Here is a 17984-nt window from a genome sequence, read left to right as displayed (position 1 = left end):
TTTCTTTCTGGAATGTTCCTGCAGATCTAAAAGAATAACATGGTTCTCATGATGTCAGCAACACAAAGTGCAGTGAGTCACCCTACCTAACCACTGCTTAATCTGCACTTGCAGTGAGGGTTTAGAAAATCATAGCTTTAGAGGAACTGGTTAAAAAGACACAAGCAATGCTTTGTTATGAACTGAATTTCTGTGCTCATATAAATAGGAATCTTGTGATACTGCCTAGTCATTATTGATGAGAGGCCAGCTCTAGACTGGGAAGGAACCAAGCGTGTAATGTGTAATATACTGATTCGTCACCACACAGGGGAAAACATGAATTTGCGGGATTTGTCATTGAGGAATCCTACTTAAGATGTCTAGGCACTGGACGGTGTCCATTTTAGCTAATGAGGCCTCTTCCCGCTCATTCCCAATAAAGCGGCTTTGTGTAGAGCCCGTCTTAGCAGGCTAAAAAAGAGAGAGAGAAAGACAGAGAGGGATAGAGAGGGAAAGAGAGAGAGAGGGTGGGAGGGAGGGCGAGACAGAGAAAAGCGGCGGAACCACAAAGCATTGAGGACTGCTATGAGAAAAAAAAAAGGCCTCTCCTTGTGTGCAGCCTGCGCCAGTGGGAGGCTGACGGGGGGGGAGGAAGAGTGTGAAGTGATTGTGTAAAAGTCTATTGTAGCCACCGCTGAAGAGGGCCACTGGCAGCCAGCTGCACACTTGGATGCTCCTGGTTGGACAATGCAGAAGGAATAGAGCTCTGCTCTCCGACTCCATACCCTCTCTCTCTCCCTCTGTCTTTCTCCCATGTGTGAAAACTGTTAATCCTGAATGGATCCTCTTTACTGTTGTTGTTTTTTTTTCCCCCTGCTTCTCTCCAGGATTTCATGTACATTCTGAGACAATGGCCCTGTCTGCTAATCTCGCCTCCCCAGCTAAATCCACAACAATCGTAATAATACCAGCCGGCTGCATCCTCGCGTGTCGCGCACGGCCTAAGCCCATCACTTGTGTGCCGGAATTACATCGTCGAGAGCGACGACGAGTCAACAGGATCCTGGGCGACTTGTCTTCCTAGGAGAGGAAGAACAATGGCGGCTTATGGTGGCCACCATTTTTGCCTGTTTGGGTGCGTATTCAAATGAGGCACAGCTAATGGGACACGGCATGCCTGCCGCCGCCACACAATGGACCCGAGGAGCGAAGGGGAAAGCTCGTTGCATTATGGCGACGCAACACCCAGCATGGCTAAAGGTTTCAGACTTGCCTGCTGCGCTGTTCACTGGCCCTAGTTAGCTCACCCAATAGCTTTTTTGGTTAGTCAAACTTAATTCAATTCAAATCAACTTATTGAATATATAGCGCAATTAACAACTGAAATGGTCTCAAGGCGGTTGACAGAGCCTTAGAGTCTGAACCCCATTACAAGACTCTTGTGACAGAAGCTGCCTGACATTGTTCATTGAGCCTCTTTTGCTCACTCAATGCCATGCTGATTAGCAGAATTGGACTTCTGCATTAAAGGTGATGATGCGCTGGTCAATTTTTGAGCAATGTTACTGGGCAACCATATCACCCCAAACTGGTGTGAGTGTTCAGGCGAATATGGCTGCCGTACATAACAGGGGGGTGCTGCACATTGGTGATGGTTAGTGAGATTCCCCTTCACTGTAAAGCGTTTTGGGTGCCTTGATAAGTTATAGCTGTTGTTGTTGTTGCTGTTGTTGTTGTGTGTTCTGATTTATTGATCTTGATAACATGCCTGCTCTGGTTAAATACTCCAGAAAAAAATGAGGCCCAATATCAGTGGGAATGTACCCAATAATACTAAGGAATACTGATCAGCAACACTGTTCAAAAAGTTGCCTTGTGTATCATCAGTTTATCAACACTCACACAGTTAAAGACACCTGACTATTCTTCACTGATATTGGGTCACTGATGTTGATTAGTAAAACTGAAGAGCAGGAAATAAGAGTGTCTGCATTACCTGGCAAATCTATGATGGTTGAAGCATCATCCTCACTAAGCATCTGGGATAGTTTGTGATAAAGCGTCTTCTCATCCTCATTTAGGAACTCTGTGTAGAAGGTAGGAGACGCTGTTACAGGTTTTATGATATTGACACATTTTATTGTCCTGTTTGATGTCATACAAATCTCCAATAACATCAGGCCCTCTTACCATCTTTACCACGCACAATAAACTAAATCTATTTGGGTTTCATGATGCTAATATTCCAATACGACATTCATGGAAATAAGCAGTGGTTCTCATTTCCTGGGAAGAAAAAAAAACTATTCAGCTGCGAAAGATTATTCCATATTAATGCAAAATACACCGAATTATACACACATACTTCTTCTGAGACGGCCTAGCCATTATCAAAGAAGACTCTGTTTTTGACGATTCCATGGCTATTACAGGCCTGTGATGTCCAAAAGATACAGGTGAAATAGCTTTTCTGTTAATAGCCCCTGTTTCATTATAACATGCATATTACTTGGCTCCCAAGAGCATGGTTTTAATAGGCATGGGTTGGAGAGGTGGGGGGAGGCATGTATTGATATGGCAACGAGGATCCCCCGTCATTTAAGGGAAGTTCAGGGAAGCATAGGAGGGAGATAGAGTTGACCAATGATACGCGACCTTAGTCAATGACAGTCGGCTCTTTGTCCTATCTGGTCGTCTATCAGCAAGTGTATTTACATAGGACCGTCCCTCTGTCCAGCCCCCCCATCCCTGAGTGAACCCCCCCCCCCCACACACACACACCCCCGTCCTCAGCCCCACACTGGTAGACATGACTGGCCGCGAATGATCTTTTTCACCCCGTTTTAATGAACTAAGGGGGAGCTATTATGAAAAGAAATGGCATACTTAATTCCAGCTCATCTTCCGCACTGGCCTCTGCTGTCCCGAACCGCCTTGGGTTGGCTTCTGCCGACGACTGCGGGTCAAAGTAATTTCGGGCACGTTCATTTCCTGTGGAAGGTGACAGAGGACAGGGGAAACACATACACAGACATGGGTGCATGAGTGTGTGTGTGTGTGAACATGTACGTGTGTGTGTGTGTGTGTGTGTGAGGTTTTGTGTTAGAGGTGGTCGGCAGTTCGGCTAGGTTAGTGGTTATTAGAAGCACATGAACCGAAATGTTAATTTTTGAAACCGACACGGATGAGGCCTGGGTGCCTGTGCCCATTGCCTGATAAGCTCAGGCCCCTACACTCTCTCATTCTCTCTCTCTCTTTCACTCTCTCTCTTTCTCTCTCTCTCTCTCTCTGTCCCTATCTTTCTATGAGCACTGGCTGCATTTGTAAGAAGCCTATGCAGCTCAGGGGCCTAATTAGCATGGGCATGGAAGGTCATGGCAGGCAATCTCTTAAATACGAATGCCATATGTTAGTTATGTTCAGAAAGGAACTAATGAGAGAAAAAAGGGTACATGCACCGAGTACCTGGATGTGAAAAGACAATACAGAAGGACTACTCTGGGGTCGGCAGTCTTACAAAAAGAGAAAACTTGAAATCTCAAGAATGGACAGAGTGAAAGAGTGCAAGCAGGAAAGACAGAGAAAGACTGAGGGAAGTGAGAAAACCCCTGTCCCCCATTGACTTCTTATTAGCCATCACTGACCTATGGGCATCAAAGCTGCTCGGCAGACTTTATGGGAATCCACCACCTTAAGGGACATTTCTATTAAACAGGTACACCCCGCCAAGATGCTATTTTAACCTAAAATGTTCTGCAGGCCCTGCATATTCCACACCTGCACCCTTTATCTAAATTGCATTGGTCATAACAATTCACTTTTGCTGAATTAAAACAGAGGATGTTAATGTACTCCACAATCATGCAAGCATTATCACAAATAATCTATATGCAGTAGCTATGTAATTATCCCATGTGATGAGATGTTTTTAAGAGATCCATTTACAGGCCATGCACTGTAGGTTTAGGATAAGATGCACTGACTTGCACTACTTTATAAGTTTTAGTTGCTAATAAAGAAGCCCTGTATGAACATTTAAGTGTCCTTTTCTCTCAAATGAACATCAGTTGTGAAGTGTCAAATAGATGGTTATAGGGTCAGAACTCCTTTACATTTGCCACTGAGCTTATGACTTTTAGCGGCATCATAAATTAACTGTGAAATTCACATCTAACGCTTTTAACACCATAAACACAGTTTTAACAATTTCACTTTGATGGCTCTGGGGTTATGAAACCCCAAGCACGGGCATTTGCATAATGGCAGAAGCCCCAAAGATCTGCATCTTTGAATCATATCTTTGATTTACCTAAATAGTCTGGCTGTCTTCCAGTGCTCTTCTCGGGCTAATAAAATGGTCTCTTCCCCTGTTCTTGCATGTACGCTATCAATCGCTCACCCGTCTTGCGGACTGGTGGGAATGAGGGCATGCGTGCGGAATGCTGTCAGTAAGAAAACAGAAGCTGCACACACACACACACACACACACACACTATGTGCAAGGTACAAATGAGGCCAAATTCAATATGCTGCACACACTAAAATTAATGCTGGGCTCTTCAGAGCAGCAGTAAGCGACTCTAATGAGAGCGCTGTACACCTAAGAAAACACAAATGCGAGCAGCTTTGATAGAGAAAACAAAATGAGCTGTAACTCTGTTTTTCGTTTCAATTTGTAATGAGAGACTATATACTATTTATCAAAGGAGCCCGACAGAGTAGTTTTACTTTTGAAATTATGTAAAGGGAAAGAGTGAGGTTTGATCTCTGCTTGAATTTTGATAATCATTTGAATTATTTACATGAGGGAATACGCCCGCGGGCTAAAACAGATTCTGTATTCATCTTTGTTCTACTCCACCCTCTGCTCTCGAGACACAGAGCTGGCAACAATTTGAAATCTATACTCAAGAAGTTTTTTCTCTTTCTTCTATCGTTCATTCCCACTCTCTGTGGTGTAGTACATCATGCATTAACTGAACTCTCTGAGAATCAAATTTGACTTCACAGTTGAGATCTGGCAAGAAATAAATTATACTTCTGTGATGGTATTTTTTGGGTGTTGGTGGGGTTGGGGGTCATGGTGATGGCATATTTGCGCAGTAAACGTGCAATCTATTTTTCTGGGTTACCCATAAAGTGATGTGTATAACAATAATCCTTATTGCATTTTAGTCTGGCACCGTCCTGACCTGTTTTGAATTACCTATTTCAAACACCACAGTCTGCAGAAATGCTATTAATTTTGTCCGTGACTGTGTGTTCATCCCAAAATCCCTTTTAACCCATACACCCTCACATTGGCACACATGCACATATGCTTAAAGGATGAATAACTTTCTCACTGAAATCAAAAGTTTCCCATGAATGATTGATTTTCATAACTGAGGCCCCCAAATCCTGGAATATCATTGTTTTTTTTCCCTCTCTCTTTCTCACTTCTTTCTAATAAGCACCAGTCATAATACATTTTCTTTGACGATCCAAAGTCGAGGAGTTGAGGAGATGCAATCGATTTAGTCTCAGATGAGAGAAGATTGCCCCTGGGATTTCTGCGCTAAAAAATGACTGGTTTGGCTGCAGTAATATCGGAATGATCTCACCCATTTCACATGCAGTCTGATTCTTACACAGATCCGAGCCTGATCAGCCTGAGCTGTTCCAGAATCAGCTGTTGGAACGGAGGGTAACCCAGCCCTCTCTTGTTTGATGATTGGTGACCCTCTGGTCTTTGTCAGTGATATATAAATAAAATAGGATAGTATATATTAAAAAGCAAACACTTTGACTTTAAGTATAAATTAAACTTCCATGTAAACTTCCTTTTAAGACAGGAACATATAAGAATTTGTTTTGTTGTTCTGTTACACGTGAAGCACAAGAATGAAGTTGAAGCTAAAACTATCTTGAGAAGATTAAAAAGGAGTCAGAGCCATGCTACATTCTGTATTACTTAAAGCGATGGTTCGAGTAATTTCACCCTACAGTAGGGTCCTTTGCACCATGACCCCGAGCCAAACACCCTCCCAGAACCTGTTTTCCCCTTGGTCGAACCCTGGTCGAGTAGCGCTGTCAGAAACGAATGACTTTCTGCAGGCGTAAGTTCTGTAGGCCTACTCTTACTCAGAGATGAAAAGGAGAGATAGGATGCGAACACCGACACGCTGCCACGAGTTAATAAAATGTGCAATACCCTGAAATTTGTGTAGGCTATATATTTTTCCCAACATAGATATTTAACGCAAATATTGACACATATTGGTCGGCTTAAGTAAAATGTTTTATATACTTGCAATAAGTTTAGGACAATGCTAGAATGGAGCACTTGGTTTAAATTAGAAAAATGTCGACATAGGCCGTGGCAGAGAATTTCTAGGGGGTGGTGTATTACACGTTGCCACTGTTTCCACCAATGATATGTACCGATGCGTCATCAACAACGCTCTTGGAACTACAACTGTAGGTCACGATGCTTTCTGGAAACAGGTCACAATGCTTTCTAGAAACAGGTGTAACACTCAGGGTTCCCACACCTTGGTTAAGATCAAATTCAAGGACCTTTCAAGGACTTTCCAGGCCCAATATCCTTAAATTCAAGGACCTAATGTGTCGATAAATTTCAAGCGTGGGCATGGTTAAACCATGTTACCTCAACAGACCAAGGATACCTTGTCGCAGTTTTCTTTTATTTTTGGTCATATGACAGATGGTAGGCATATTCTATTTTTCATGTTTGTATTTTGCATAAAACTGAGCTGAAATAAACTTGTCCTAAACAAGTTAAACTCGTTACCATGAACCTGTCCGTTTATTCATCAGAATGTTAAATTAAATATTTGGGCAACAAACACTACACGCGGGAAACACGCAGAAATCATGCTGGCCGTGTACATGTTAATAAGCGGAATTGTACGTAATTGTATGGATTTTTTTTCCTCAAAAAGAAATTCAAGGACTTTCAAGGACCTCCATTTATTTATGTCTCTTTTCAAAAACTTTCAAGGGCCTTGAATTATTTTTTTCAGATTCACAAACTTTCAAGGATTTCAAGGACCCCTGGGAACCCTGAACACTGTTGTTGTTTGGTCGCAAGTTGCATCGTACCCTGTGGTTGAGCAATGTCGTTGCTAACTTTTCTAGAAACGAGCCCCAGAACAGGTTGGCCATTTAACGAATGCATAAGAACAAATGCATAAGAGTTTCTGCACTAAAAGAAATGAATCTCAGTGATTCAAAATTAAAGGTTATGCTTTAAGGTTTATGACTTACAAATTAGTCTTTTGCCATATGTGCAATGTTTTGTTCCAGTTTTTTCATAAGTGACCATCCAGGGTCAGTTCCAGGCAAATTCAGTGTCCATGAAGGATGTAGGACTAATTTTGTTATAAAATATATATTTTACAAAATACAGAATCAAATCTGTTCATATTCCATATTTACCAACTCTAGTATTTTGAGGGTTGATGTGGTTTGACATTGACATTGACATGACATTGGTCTCATATTTTGGCTCACTTATCCTCTGAGCTTTACATCTCTTCCAGTCTGTATGTGCGTGTTTATTTATATGAGTGTATGTATGGGAATATCAATGTTTGTTCAGACTGAATGGGCGCATGCAGTGTCTCATAGCCCCCCAGTGTGTTTTTATGCATCTCTTTCTGTTAGCCTGGAGATGAGAGAGAGCATACTGTAGTCTTCTGGATGGTGACCAGTCAGCTTTGTCTCACTGATGTTATGAGCCCTCTGAGGACAGTATGTCATACACACACACACACACTCATACACACATCTGCCCCTAAGGAACACTCCACACACACACACACACACACACACACACACACACACAGACACAGACACAGACACACACACACACACACACACACACACACACACACACACCATCATACAGTCTCCTCCCATATGACCCTTCCTCATCCCATCCCCCACCATTGCATGTTCTCAGACCTTCATGTAACTTGTTAGGGCACGTACCCAGGTTTGGAATGTTTGGATCAGACAATGCCATCCTACAACCACACCCCATCCCCGAAACATTTCTACCCCACCTCTACTACCCCCCTACACCCCCCCCCCCACACACACACACCCTCAAACAAACACACACCCCCAACAAAAAAAAAATAAAACAAAAAAAAAAACGAAAAGGTTAGATCAGCAACAGAGCCCGCTGTCAGAGCCGTTTGAGGCTAACGAAGAGTGAAGCTTCACCTCTTGCATTGGCAGGCCCTTGCAGCTTCGTTTGTTGTTGCTGAGCTGCAAGGGTGCTATCCTGCCTGTCACCTCGCATCTCTCTCCACGCTGTGGGCCGAACGGCCCACGAAGGATCCTGCGAGACGCCAACGCCGGCACCACCACCACCACCTCCGCTGTCGCCACGGCTACCACCACCCTCAGCACCCATGCCGTCGCCACAGAAGGCAGGGTTTTCGATGCCCTCCAAAGTTTTTCTCTCCTCCTCTTCCCCTGTCAGAAGAGGAAAAGCGAGAAAGAGGGAGAGAGAGAGAGAGAGAGAGACAAAGGTTGAAAAAGAAGAGCATTCCAAAACATATTTAATGACAGCAGAAAAATCCTTCTAGTGATTCCACTGCCCCCAAAATACTCAAGCGCATCCTCCTCGAATGTCACTAAAACACAATTAGGTTCAAATTAAAAACGAATCTTGAAGGGGGAGAGGAGAGGGGAAAAAGAGGAAAGCGAGAGAGAGAGAGAGAGAGAGCAAGAGGGAGAAAAAGAGAGCGCAAAGAAGAAGAAGAAGAAATGATTAAAATAATTACAAATTGCGCCCTGACAAGCAAGAGCAAAATTTAGCCCAAAGCCATTTGTCTGTAATTAGTTAATTAATCCTTACACAAATTATGAGCAATAACTCATCAAGCAAGGCTCACCCATCAGAAATTCAGCCGAGTTGGATTTCTTCTGCTTAGGTTGCTTCTGAGCCTTCTGCTCCAACTTCTGGAGGGAAATTGTTAAATGAATAAATTAGCTGCAGAATGAAGATCATCATTTATGATCCGCAACTAACGCAGTATTTTAAATATGGGACGACACTGAAATGTCATTTAATTTACATCGCCGCTAAAGGGGTCAAGCACTAATTGAACAACAGGAGTGGAAAAAAAAATTAATCATAAATAGATAAGAAAAGTTGACACGAATGCATAATGAAGGTCACATTAAAATACTTTCGCCTTATTCTTTTTTTTAAAAAATGAAAAGGGAAACAACTCTCTCCTAGAATTAAAAAAAATGCATTTTTATACAAGCTACGTGAGAATGGAAAGATATGTTCTGCATATGAATATGCAAATCATCACAAACACATTGCGCACCCAGCATGCAGGCTAGGAAGCACACACAGAAGCAAGCTCTCTCCAATTAAATTAAAAGCATGTCAGTCCACAAAGTCATCTCTCCTCTCAGAACACAAACATGTTCTCAAAGTAACTTTGACACAGACTAAAGATTTAGTTTTGCACTAGCTGTAGAAAACTGTGATTTAAGTAGACAAAACAAGAATATGTTGTTTACTTCGGGGGGAAAAGCATATTCCTCCCCTACACACACACACACACACACACACACACACACACAAAACACCATTTCCTCTCAATTCACTAAATGAGCGATAACTGAGTTTCGTTAACATCTCAGAGACAACCTCCAGCAGGGGAGGGACGGATTTCACTCAATCATAGCATGTTGTGACTTTGCCTTAAATAAGTCTGCCATGATTCAGTGAACTCCGACAGGGGCTAAGATTAGATCAGCTCAGACTCCCTTCTCCAACCTACAGCCACCATTTGACACCAAGTGAGAAGAACACATCACATGCAAGAATACAGAGCTCTAGACATATGTGTGACAGAATTATTCTTCTTTTTCTCTCTTCTTCGCCCCTCCTTTCAGTCTCTAAAATATCCATGGGCATTTCTCTCATCTTATACGTTTTTATTTCTCCCCAGTGTGTGTGTGTGTGTGTGTGTGTGTGTGTGTCTGTGTGTGTGAGGGAGGGGGGGGGATTAGACCGATGGTGTTTATGAATTCATTACAGAGTTCATTTGTCACACCAATTTACATTAACAACATTGCTGAGGCCCTTTCAGCACAGTCAGAGAAAGTGACCAACCCCACAGAGTTTTGGAAGAATGGCACAACTGCGGTATCGACACTATGTGTGTGTGTGTGTGTGTGTGTGTGTATATACAATATGCACTTCCAGTGGTGCAAAGGGAGGTTAATGGAGGGATGAGTTTCTATCCGAGATGTAGTAGCAATTAAGAAATGGCAGAGGACACATTGCGATCTGGAAAGAAAGAGTTTTTTAGTAAATCTGTTTTTACATTCAGCAAGCCCTACAGCAAGACATTCATTTATACCACAGAGATTAATGGTTATCTAATTGTGACTTATTTAAAACCCATTTTCTTTGCCACTGCGTTCCAATCAATTTCTCCAACAGTTAGACTTAAACACTGACCAGACACATTAAACTGTGGAGATTAGAATTTCATTATTTTTCATTTCATTTGCCTTATTTTTAATGTTTGTAACATGTGGGCCACTTCATGTTTAGTGGAGGCATAAAATGAGTGAATTAGTGAAGTTGTTATTATTAGTTATAATCATTATTATAGAAACAAAAAAAAATACATAATAACTGCAAATACTACAAATTACCACCTTGCATGCACAAGTAATCACCTACAAATTTGCAATAATCAGCTTGAGATTTTGTTATAAATACAACAGTATTCATGCAATGCCACAGTCTGGTGAGCGTATCGGGAAACCGTTTGACAATGGTAGCATTTGCACAGCTCTTACGAAACTTAGATACATGCACATCAACAGAAGATTTTAATGTTTTGAATAATTTGCTATGCCTTTCTGTGAGATATTTTTTCCATTTAATCTTTGATGGCTTATGCAATATCTGATGCTAGAACAACTTAGCATTAACACTTCTGAAAGAGAAAATCACTGAGATCTCACAGAGGGTGTTGTAACTTTCTTTGAGATGCATTGAGACATCGATGGGGCTGGTCTTTGTTTCACTTGTGTAATTAATCATTAAATTAGCGCAATGTGGGCGGAAGGCTCGCCTTTATTTTTGAAATCACTGTTTTTGCCCTTGAGACTGAGGCTTTCTCTTTTTTTCAAGAAAAAAGAGGGTGGCAAAAATAAAAGAGACGCTGAAATTAATTACCATGTAATGCAGGCATTATAATAGGCCAGACAGAAGTGTCAGGCCTTATAAGAAGTGATGAAAAGTGCTGGCTGAATTCACACTGAAAAGTATATAAGGGATGCCCTGAAAGTATACAATAACCCTATATTTCAACGTCTGTCCTGCCTTACATCTATTTCTGTAACCATGTACACATTCATCAAACCTATTGCCATACAACGATGTAATTGTTTTTTTTAGAAGAAGATTTATCAGCGGTAGATTTCAGCTCTGCATATTTGCATTTGTATGGGTAATATTTTTCACCTGTTTCTGAGAAAATGTAAATGTATTTTGCACGGTGCTGGTCAAGAAATGTAGTCACTCATATCTTACATTTCAAATGAATTAGTTCTGTCTGCTTGAAATGTCAACACATTTGCAATTTGCATGTTGCCTCAACTTCAATTCCTCTAGTCCTTAATGGAATATCCATGAATTAGAAGTACCTCCAACTTGCTACCAGGCAAAGTGCTTTTGGACACTTTGGCAAGGAAGCCTAATTCTGAAACCTCTGAAACCATTTTCAAAATAAATGTAGTTGTGAATATGCAATGACTTCCATTTTCTGTCTTTTAGCCAGGAATTCTCACTGGAAGGTGCCATGTGCTATGACCAATAATGGCTGACGTTTGACATCAGCATAACTAAACAGTAATCTGCCAAAAAGGTAGCATTCAAATAGAACCAGAGAAATGTTCTGCCAAATTGTATTCCTGAATGTTGAGCAACAGTTACAATACTTGCAATATCACACACTGTTTAGAGTGCAGACAGCTAAATTCCTTCTGACATGGCTTTCCAATGAACATAAATATATTAAATTCAGGGGTGCTGTTATCGAATCATGTGCCAGGCAAATTCCGTGCCACGTGACCAAGAACAATCTCTAAATTCATTCTGTTGTCATCCAGAGGCATTCACCCTGCTGTTAAAAAAGAAATCCTAGCCTCCCCCCCCCCTCTCTCTCTCTCTTTCAGACACTGCATCACACATACATGTAATGCTTGCATCCAGATTGGGACAGGAAGACGAGAGAAAAGTGTATGAAAAAATCATTTACCACTGATAACAAGAGAAATCTATGAAGTTTTTTTTCTAAAAGAATGTGATTGTTGTCAAAAAGAATTGGGCACAACAATGCCTTGTTCAGTTCTGGTTCCATTCAAAGCCAAGCCGATGAGGGCTAAAGGAAGACCACTGCTAGGGGGCTGGTGGGCTCCGACCAGTCAGAGAGTGAATTTTGCATACTGTACGGATCATCGCCCAGTTCAGGGCAGTCACATTGAATCTGCGATCAACCAATTGTGCTTCATGAAACCGTCAACCTTCATTTATGTCTGGCTGTTTTCTTCTCGGCCGCCGTAAACAAGCTTCTCCGCTCTAAGCTGTCTCTCTCTCTCTCTCTCTCTCCTTCTCTCTCTCTCTCTCTTCCTCTCTCACCCCTATCTGTTCAGGCAAGGGGGTTGGTGGGTGGGTGGAGTGTGTATGTGTGTTAGTTGGGGGGGGGGGGGAGGGGGGCAAAGGCACCGACAGACCACATCCTTCGCGTCAGAAAGCCACCACTTCTAGACGAAGACCCTCATGCATGCACAGGCCACAAGCCCACCCCCTCCATATCAGTCAGTTCCAGACGACGGCTATGTTTTGCTATGTTTTGTACACAGTGTGTGTTCTCCTATCCTCCCCTATCCAATTCAATCCAACTATCAGTCTTTTTCTGTTTTGTTTTTTTTAACCCAATAGGTTTTTTGTTTGGTCGCTTGTTTATTTGTGTAAGTGACAACAACTTGTTATTTGTTGTTGGAACTTGTGACTTGTTTACTGATTACCCAGTCTATCTTGTGAGAGAAACAGGGCAAAAAAGTAGAAGGCAACAGCTCATATAAATCGACTCCAGTGTTTTACTGGCGGGTTAATCTGACTGAGAGGTGCCAACACACCACAAAATCAATACGGGATTGGTTTTGTCTTTGCAGACTTTAAGCCAAAAGGTTTTACACACAGTCAAACCACAGGAACTAAATATTGATATTGAAAAAAAGTCTAATCAAAAACAGTGGCCATATAATTCTAACAAACTATGTAACTATTACATCATGAGATACAATTAAAATGTGACTATTTCCAAAGATATGGTGAAAAATAACAAATAGTCACAAAACACTATGATAGCAAAGCAGAATTTTTGCTACATCAAAACAAATTCTTCTCCAGGTCCTTTAATATTTTTAGAACCATGTTTTTACAAATCCCGCCTTATAATTGTGATCAACCTAATAGCTTTGTGTTGAACAACAACCACGTTGCTTGCTGGGGACAGAAAAACATAATTAGTATTCAGACTTAATTAATCTACCCTGGCCCCTTTAAGTGAATTAGTCAATTATTTATGCATGTGTGCCCCTTTGATGCTAACAGATTAAGGATGCAAAAAATAGAACCTTGAAATAAGAAAAAAAAAACTTTGTCATGATGAAAAAAATGTCACAACAAGTAACATCAATAGCCATAAAGTATCTGTGCACTGAAGAATGTTTAAAGATATGAGTTTGGCCATTTTGTTTTTGGCTAGAGCACTGAAATTACATAATCAGTAACCTATACCATTAGTAGAGGACAGCCCATTGTTACTTCTTTAATGCTGCAAAACTCCCAGGCTTCCTGCTAAGGAATGTTAAACGGGGAAGCATATGAAACACACACACACACACACACACACACACACACACACACACACACACACACAAATATGTACTCTTGCACACATAAATCCGAGGATCTGGAAATACGGCCGGATCAGAGTGCTCTATGGGATCATGGGAACAGCTTGGGATTTTGAAGAGCCTTTTTGTTTCTTTCCCAGTTCCTTGAGAATGCCCAGTGTCACGGTTTTGGCCTCTACACAGCTCAATTCCCCACTGAGATCTCCCCAGCACTTTCACAGAATGCCAAATGTCAACGGTCAGCCCCCCGTCTCAGCACCTTAATAGAAAACTGTGAGGTAAGGACCTGACCTTGCATTATAATGGAAAGTCTACTTACACTGCCAAATGTGTCCATCTCTTTAGGTCCAAGCTGTTGCTGTGTGTCTACAAAGAGAAAAGGCATCAGAAATACCTTAGTTAGAACTCACAGCAAAACAGGGACATGATGGACTGTCACCACTATAAGAATACCATATTGATGTGTAAATAAAACAAAACCCTACAGAATTTTCTTTTATCACGACAATAATAGCTATTAGTAACAGAATGGAAACTGTCTACAGTAACAAGGTGTGAAAATGCACACATACAAATATCTTACTATGTGTTCAAACATGTTTTCTAAGTTTGGTAAGAGGCAACTACACAAACCCCCTTTAATACACAACATCCTTTCAATTGCAAAATAGACAGTACTGTATATTCACTCCAGATAACCTTGTGTCATGTGCAAGTATACTCAGAAGTGCAGTCCTTTGCTCCTCCTTGTTATGAACAATTCACAAAAAACATTCCAGTGAAACCATTCACAGAAATGCAGGGGCTTATTTTTAGGTTATGGATTGGTGCTGTGCTTTTGAAACACACACCCACACACAGGTACACACACACACACACACACACAAACACACACATACACAAACACACACACACACACACACACACACACACACACACACACACATGCACACACACAGATGTTTTCAACTAATCAGCCATGAATGTGCAGCCCTCCTCCAGGACCCCAGAGTGTTTGTGACAACATCATCATCTCAGCAATGCACCTACATGAATAACATCACAGAGGCTTGCTCTGTTTATCATCACAAGAACTAATTTATGCCATTATTTAAGCCAAGAGTTTATTCATTTACATCTCATACAATGCTATTTTATGCTTTTATCTTTCCCTCCATTCCCTCACTGGTAATTCACATGGCTTTCACAAGTTTCTGCTGAATTAGCAAAACAAACCCCAGGCGAAATGGGAAAGATTATCCTATACCATGCAAGCGACGATGAAATGCTACACTTTTTCACACCAAACACCGTTCCACTGGGTGTGATTGAAAAACATGTTAAGCTATTGAATCTGCGCTTTGTATACGCGATGAGAAACGTCTGTTGTAACAAGTGGGGTCTGTGTTTTGGTAATTGTTTCAAATTACATTCACTGTAGTAACTGTGTGAAAATGATCCATCGCTGAGCCTGGGCAAATGAAAAAGAAAGATTGAATGGGGATAACACTGCCGCAACCACCATCCCACCTGGTTTAGAAAATGGAGATTGTACAAATAAATGTTCATGACATCATAAAGCCCTCTTACTTGAGTTTCTAGGGAGATCTGTCATGCTTTCATGTGAGTGTAAGGAAAGCAGAGAACTCTCAGGCTACTTCACTGCACTTCCAGAACAGTATGTGAGCTGTGGTGACAATTTTCATATTTACAATCATGCCTCTAATTGGGGTGATTTATTTTCTTACTTACTGTAACATTTAAATGGGTGGTGAGGTATTTTCTGAAATCATAAACGGTGATGCTTGCAAGAGTTCCCACATGACTGGTAATAAAAGCTGTGAGCCACTGGGTGCCAAACATTCAACCCAAAGTGGGATAGCCAACAGTTTCTCAACCGCAGTTGTTTCTGTTAGCACCCCATACACATTCACATATGCTGACACACACACACACACACAGACACACACACACTATAAAGAGCTACATACAGTTACACAGCTACATAGATTGTAATTAATGACAGAAGCACCCTTGGAGGGTTGACTCTGTCATTATATTGTGTTAACTAGGCCTAGTATGTGCATGTGGCAAACTGTATATTAAGGTTACAGAATATTGAGCCAATTGGAACAATTCAGCCAGCCAGAGGAATAACAAAAACAAAGTTTCTTTTGCCCTGACTCACCGTTTATCATACTGTGTGATCATGGGACCATGTCATCCACCTTTATATTTCACTGGCTCATACGAAAATCGAGTGCAACGGGTAAAGCTTTGGTAAAGCATGGCCACATGCCAACAACGCAATGAATGCGCGTGCGTCAATTCAGTTGCAAGCCTATCAGATAACCTTTATGTCTGGTCATTTACACAGGAATAGTGACGGTTATACTAAAAGTAGGGTGTTTTACTATTACTCACTAATGTAATGCTAAGTAAGTAAACTGCTGAAAAGTCCTGCTTAACATACAGCTATTTCGATGCTGCCATGTTTTCACCTCAGTGCTTTGCATAATTCTGAAAAGTTCCTTACATTAGCACATGCTATACAAGCTACAGCTTTCATCACATGACCTCCTCAGAAGGTAAACCTGTAAAATTAGGCTGAACTATTGAATTGAATTGAATTCTAAGTATTAAACGCAGTATATAATTGCATTGAAATGAAAGTGAATTTACCTGGTAAAATGTGGGCCTGGTCTCCTGCGACTGCCTATGTGGCTAATGTTAGGCTATGGTTGTCCATGTCACCAGACTTGAGGATGAAGGTGATAACTTATTCCTTATAAGGTAAAGGAATAACATTTTCATCTAGGAAGTTGTTCGTGTGCCGTTAAATACTTAAATTGAGCACTAGGCTGCTATTCGACTTTCGAAAATTAACAGGGTTTGATATTCAACCCAGGAGGAGAGAAAGTAGGCTACTGTGGGTCCATTGCGCACGCGACTTGAAGCGTTGGCAACTGCTGGGGAGAGAGAGATAATGTTACAGTCACACTAACCAGATGGCCTAACCGTTTGTACACTCAAAGTTGTTCTATAATTTATTCGAGTGATACTGAGGTAACACTGTTCAGAACCCCCTCTGCGCCAACACCATGTAGTGAAAGTGACCTCATGTTCAACGGCTTTGTTGCTTTCTCAACATTTATCTCAGTAATGTGGTCCCATCTAAGGTAACCCATCATAGGTCTGTAAACATCTATTACGCAGTCTGACCATTCATACAAAGGTTCCTCATACATTATTTAAAAGACTTCATATATAAACATACTTCACACAAAGGAAAACCAGAGGAGCAAAACATCTGGTGTGAGGAATAGGCACCAAAACAGCAGATTGCTCACTGCAAAATGGGTACCAGACATAGCAAATGTCTGCCTCTAAACCAACACTGTAGCTTTGTTATTGATAACCAAGATTAGGCCATTGGTGGCCTTTTCAGTAGAGACTGATTACTTACGTGAGAAAGGTATATTATAAATATTAGATTGCTATTGATATGTATTACTGTATGTTTAGAGAGAGCTATGCTCTGCTTGATAATTTAATTCTGCAAATTAATTATTTTAGTAGTTTTGTATTACCATGTCAACACTTTAATTACTGAAATGTGAAAATCTGTTGTAATTATGCTGTGTGTGTGTTCATTTCATGTAAGGTGTTGACATGGATTCCATTCTGTTCATAGCAGTGTGTATATTTGAATATTTTAGACCTACTTTATGTTTTCTTTTTTTTTAATTAACAAAACATGGACACGCGGAACTGCCTTGGCAACTAATCTTTATTGTTTGCCTATTATTTGCAGATCAAGAAAGTAAGTGATGTGAAATGAGTCTCTCCTTTATAAGGTAGGTGTAGGCCTGGATGAATGGAATGGAACAATGTTTTAAAATTTGCAAATGTAGAGAAATCATAATGACAGGCAAGGTCAAAACGAAGAATATCTGATTTAGTTATACTCAAGTCCTTTTTAGTACTGTTAATCATGTGATATTAGGACTTCAAACATGGGTGGA

General features: G+C 41.0%; 1 protein-coding gene across 1 annotated transcript in view; it reads right to left on the bottom strand.

The window, feature by feature from the left end:
- Window positions 1–16730, bottom strand: part of ofcc1 (orofacial cleft 1 candidate 1) — a 91369-nt gene extending 74639 nt beyond the window's left edge. Inside the window, exons 1-6 of the mRNA XM_076291180.1 lie at window positions 16642–16730; window positions 14279–14325; window positions 8892–8958; window positions 8215–8469; window positions 2869–2973; window positions 1979–2068 (exon numbers count right to left, since the gene is read on the bottom strand). Coding sequence (XP_076147295.1) covers window positions 1979–2068; window positions 2869–2973; window positions 8215–8469; window positions 8892–8958; window positions 14279–14296 — 535 coding nt within the window. The 5' untranslated portion in view covers window positions 14297–14325; window positions 16642–16730. The remainder of the gene's footprint in view (window positions 1–1978; window positions 2069–2868; window positions 2974–8214; window positions 8470–8891; window positions 8959–14278; window positions 14326–16641) is intronic.
- Window positions 16731–17984: the final 1254 nt, after the last annotated feature.

The sequence above is a fragment of the Alosa pseudoharengus genome, unplaced genomic scaffold (assembly GCF_046254945.1).
Source record: "Alosa pseudoharengus isolate Yale_2024_CS ecotype anadromous, Long Island Sound unplaced genomic scaffold, YU_APseudo_1.1 YU_APseudo_1.1_scf_18, whole genome shotgun sequence".
In the NCBI taxonomy this organism is placed as follows: domain Eukaryota; kingdom Metazoa; phylum Chordata; class Actinopteri; order Clupeiformes; family Clupeidae; genus Alosa; species Alosa pseudoharengus.
The sequence above is the reverse complement of the archived record's forward strand: the minus strand, read 5'-3'. Positions and strand labels throughout refer to the sequence as shown.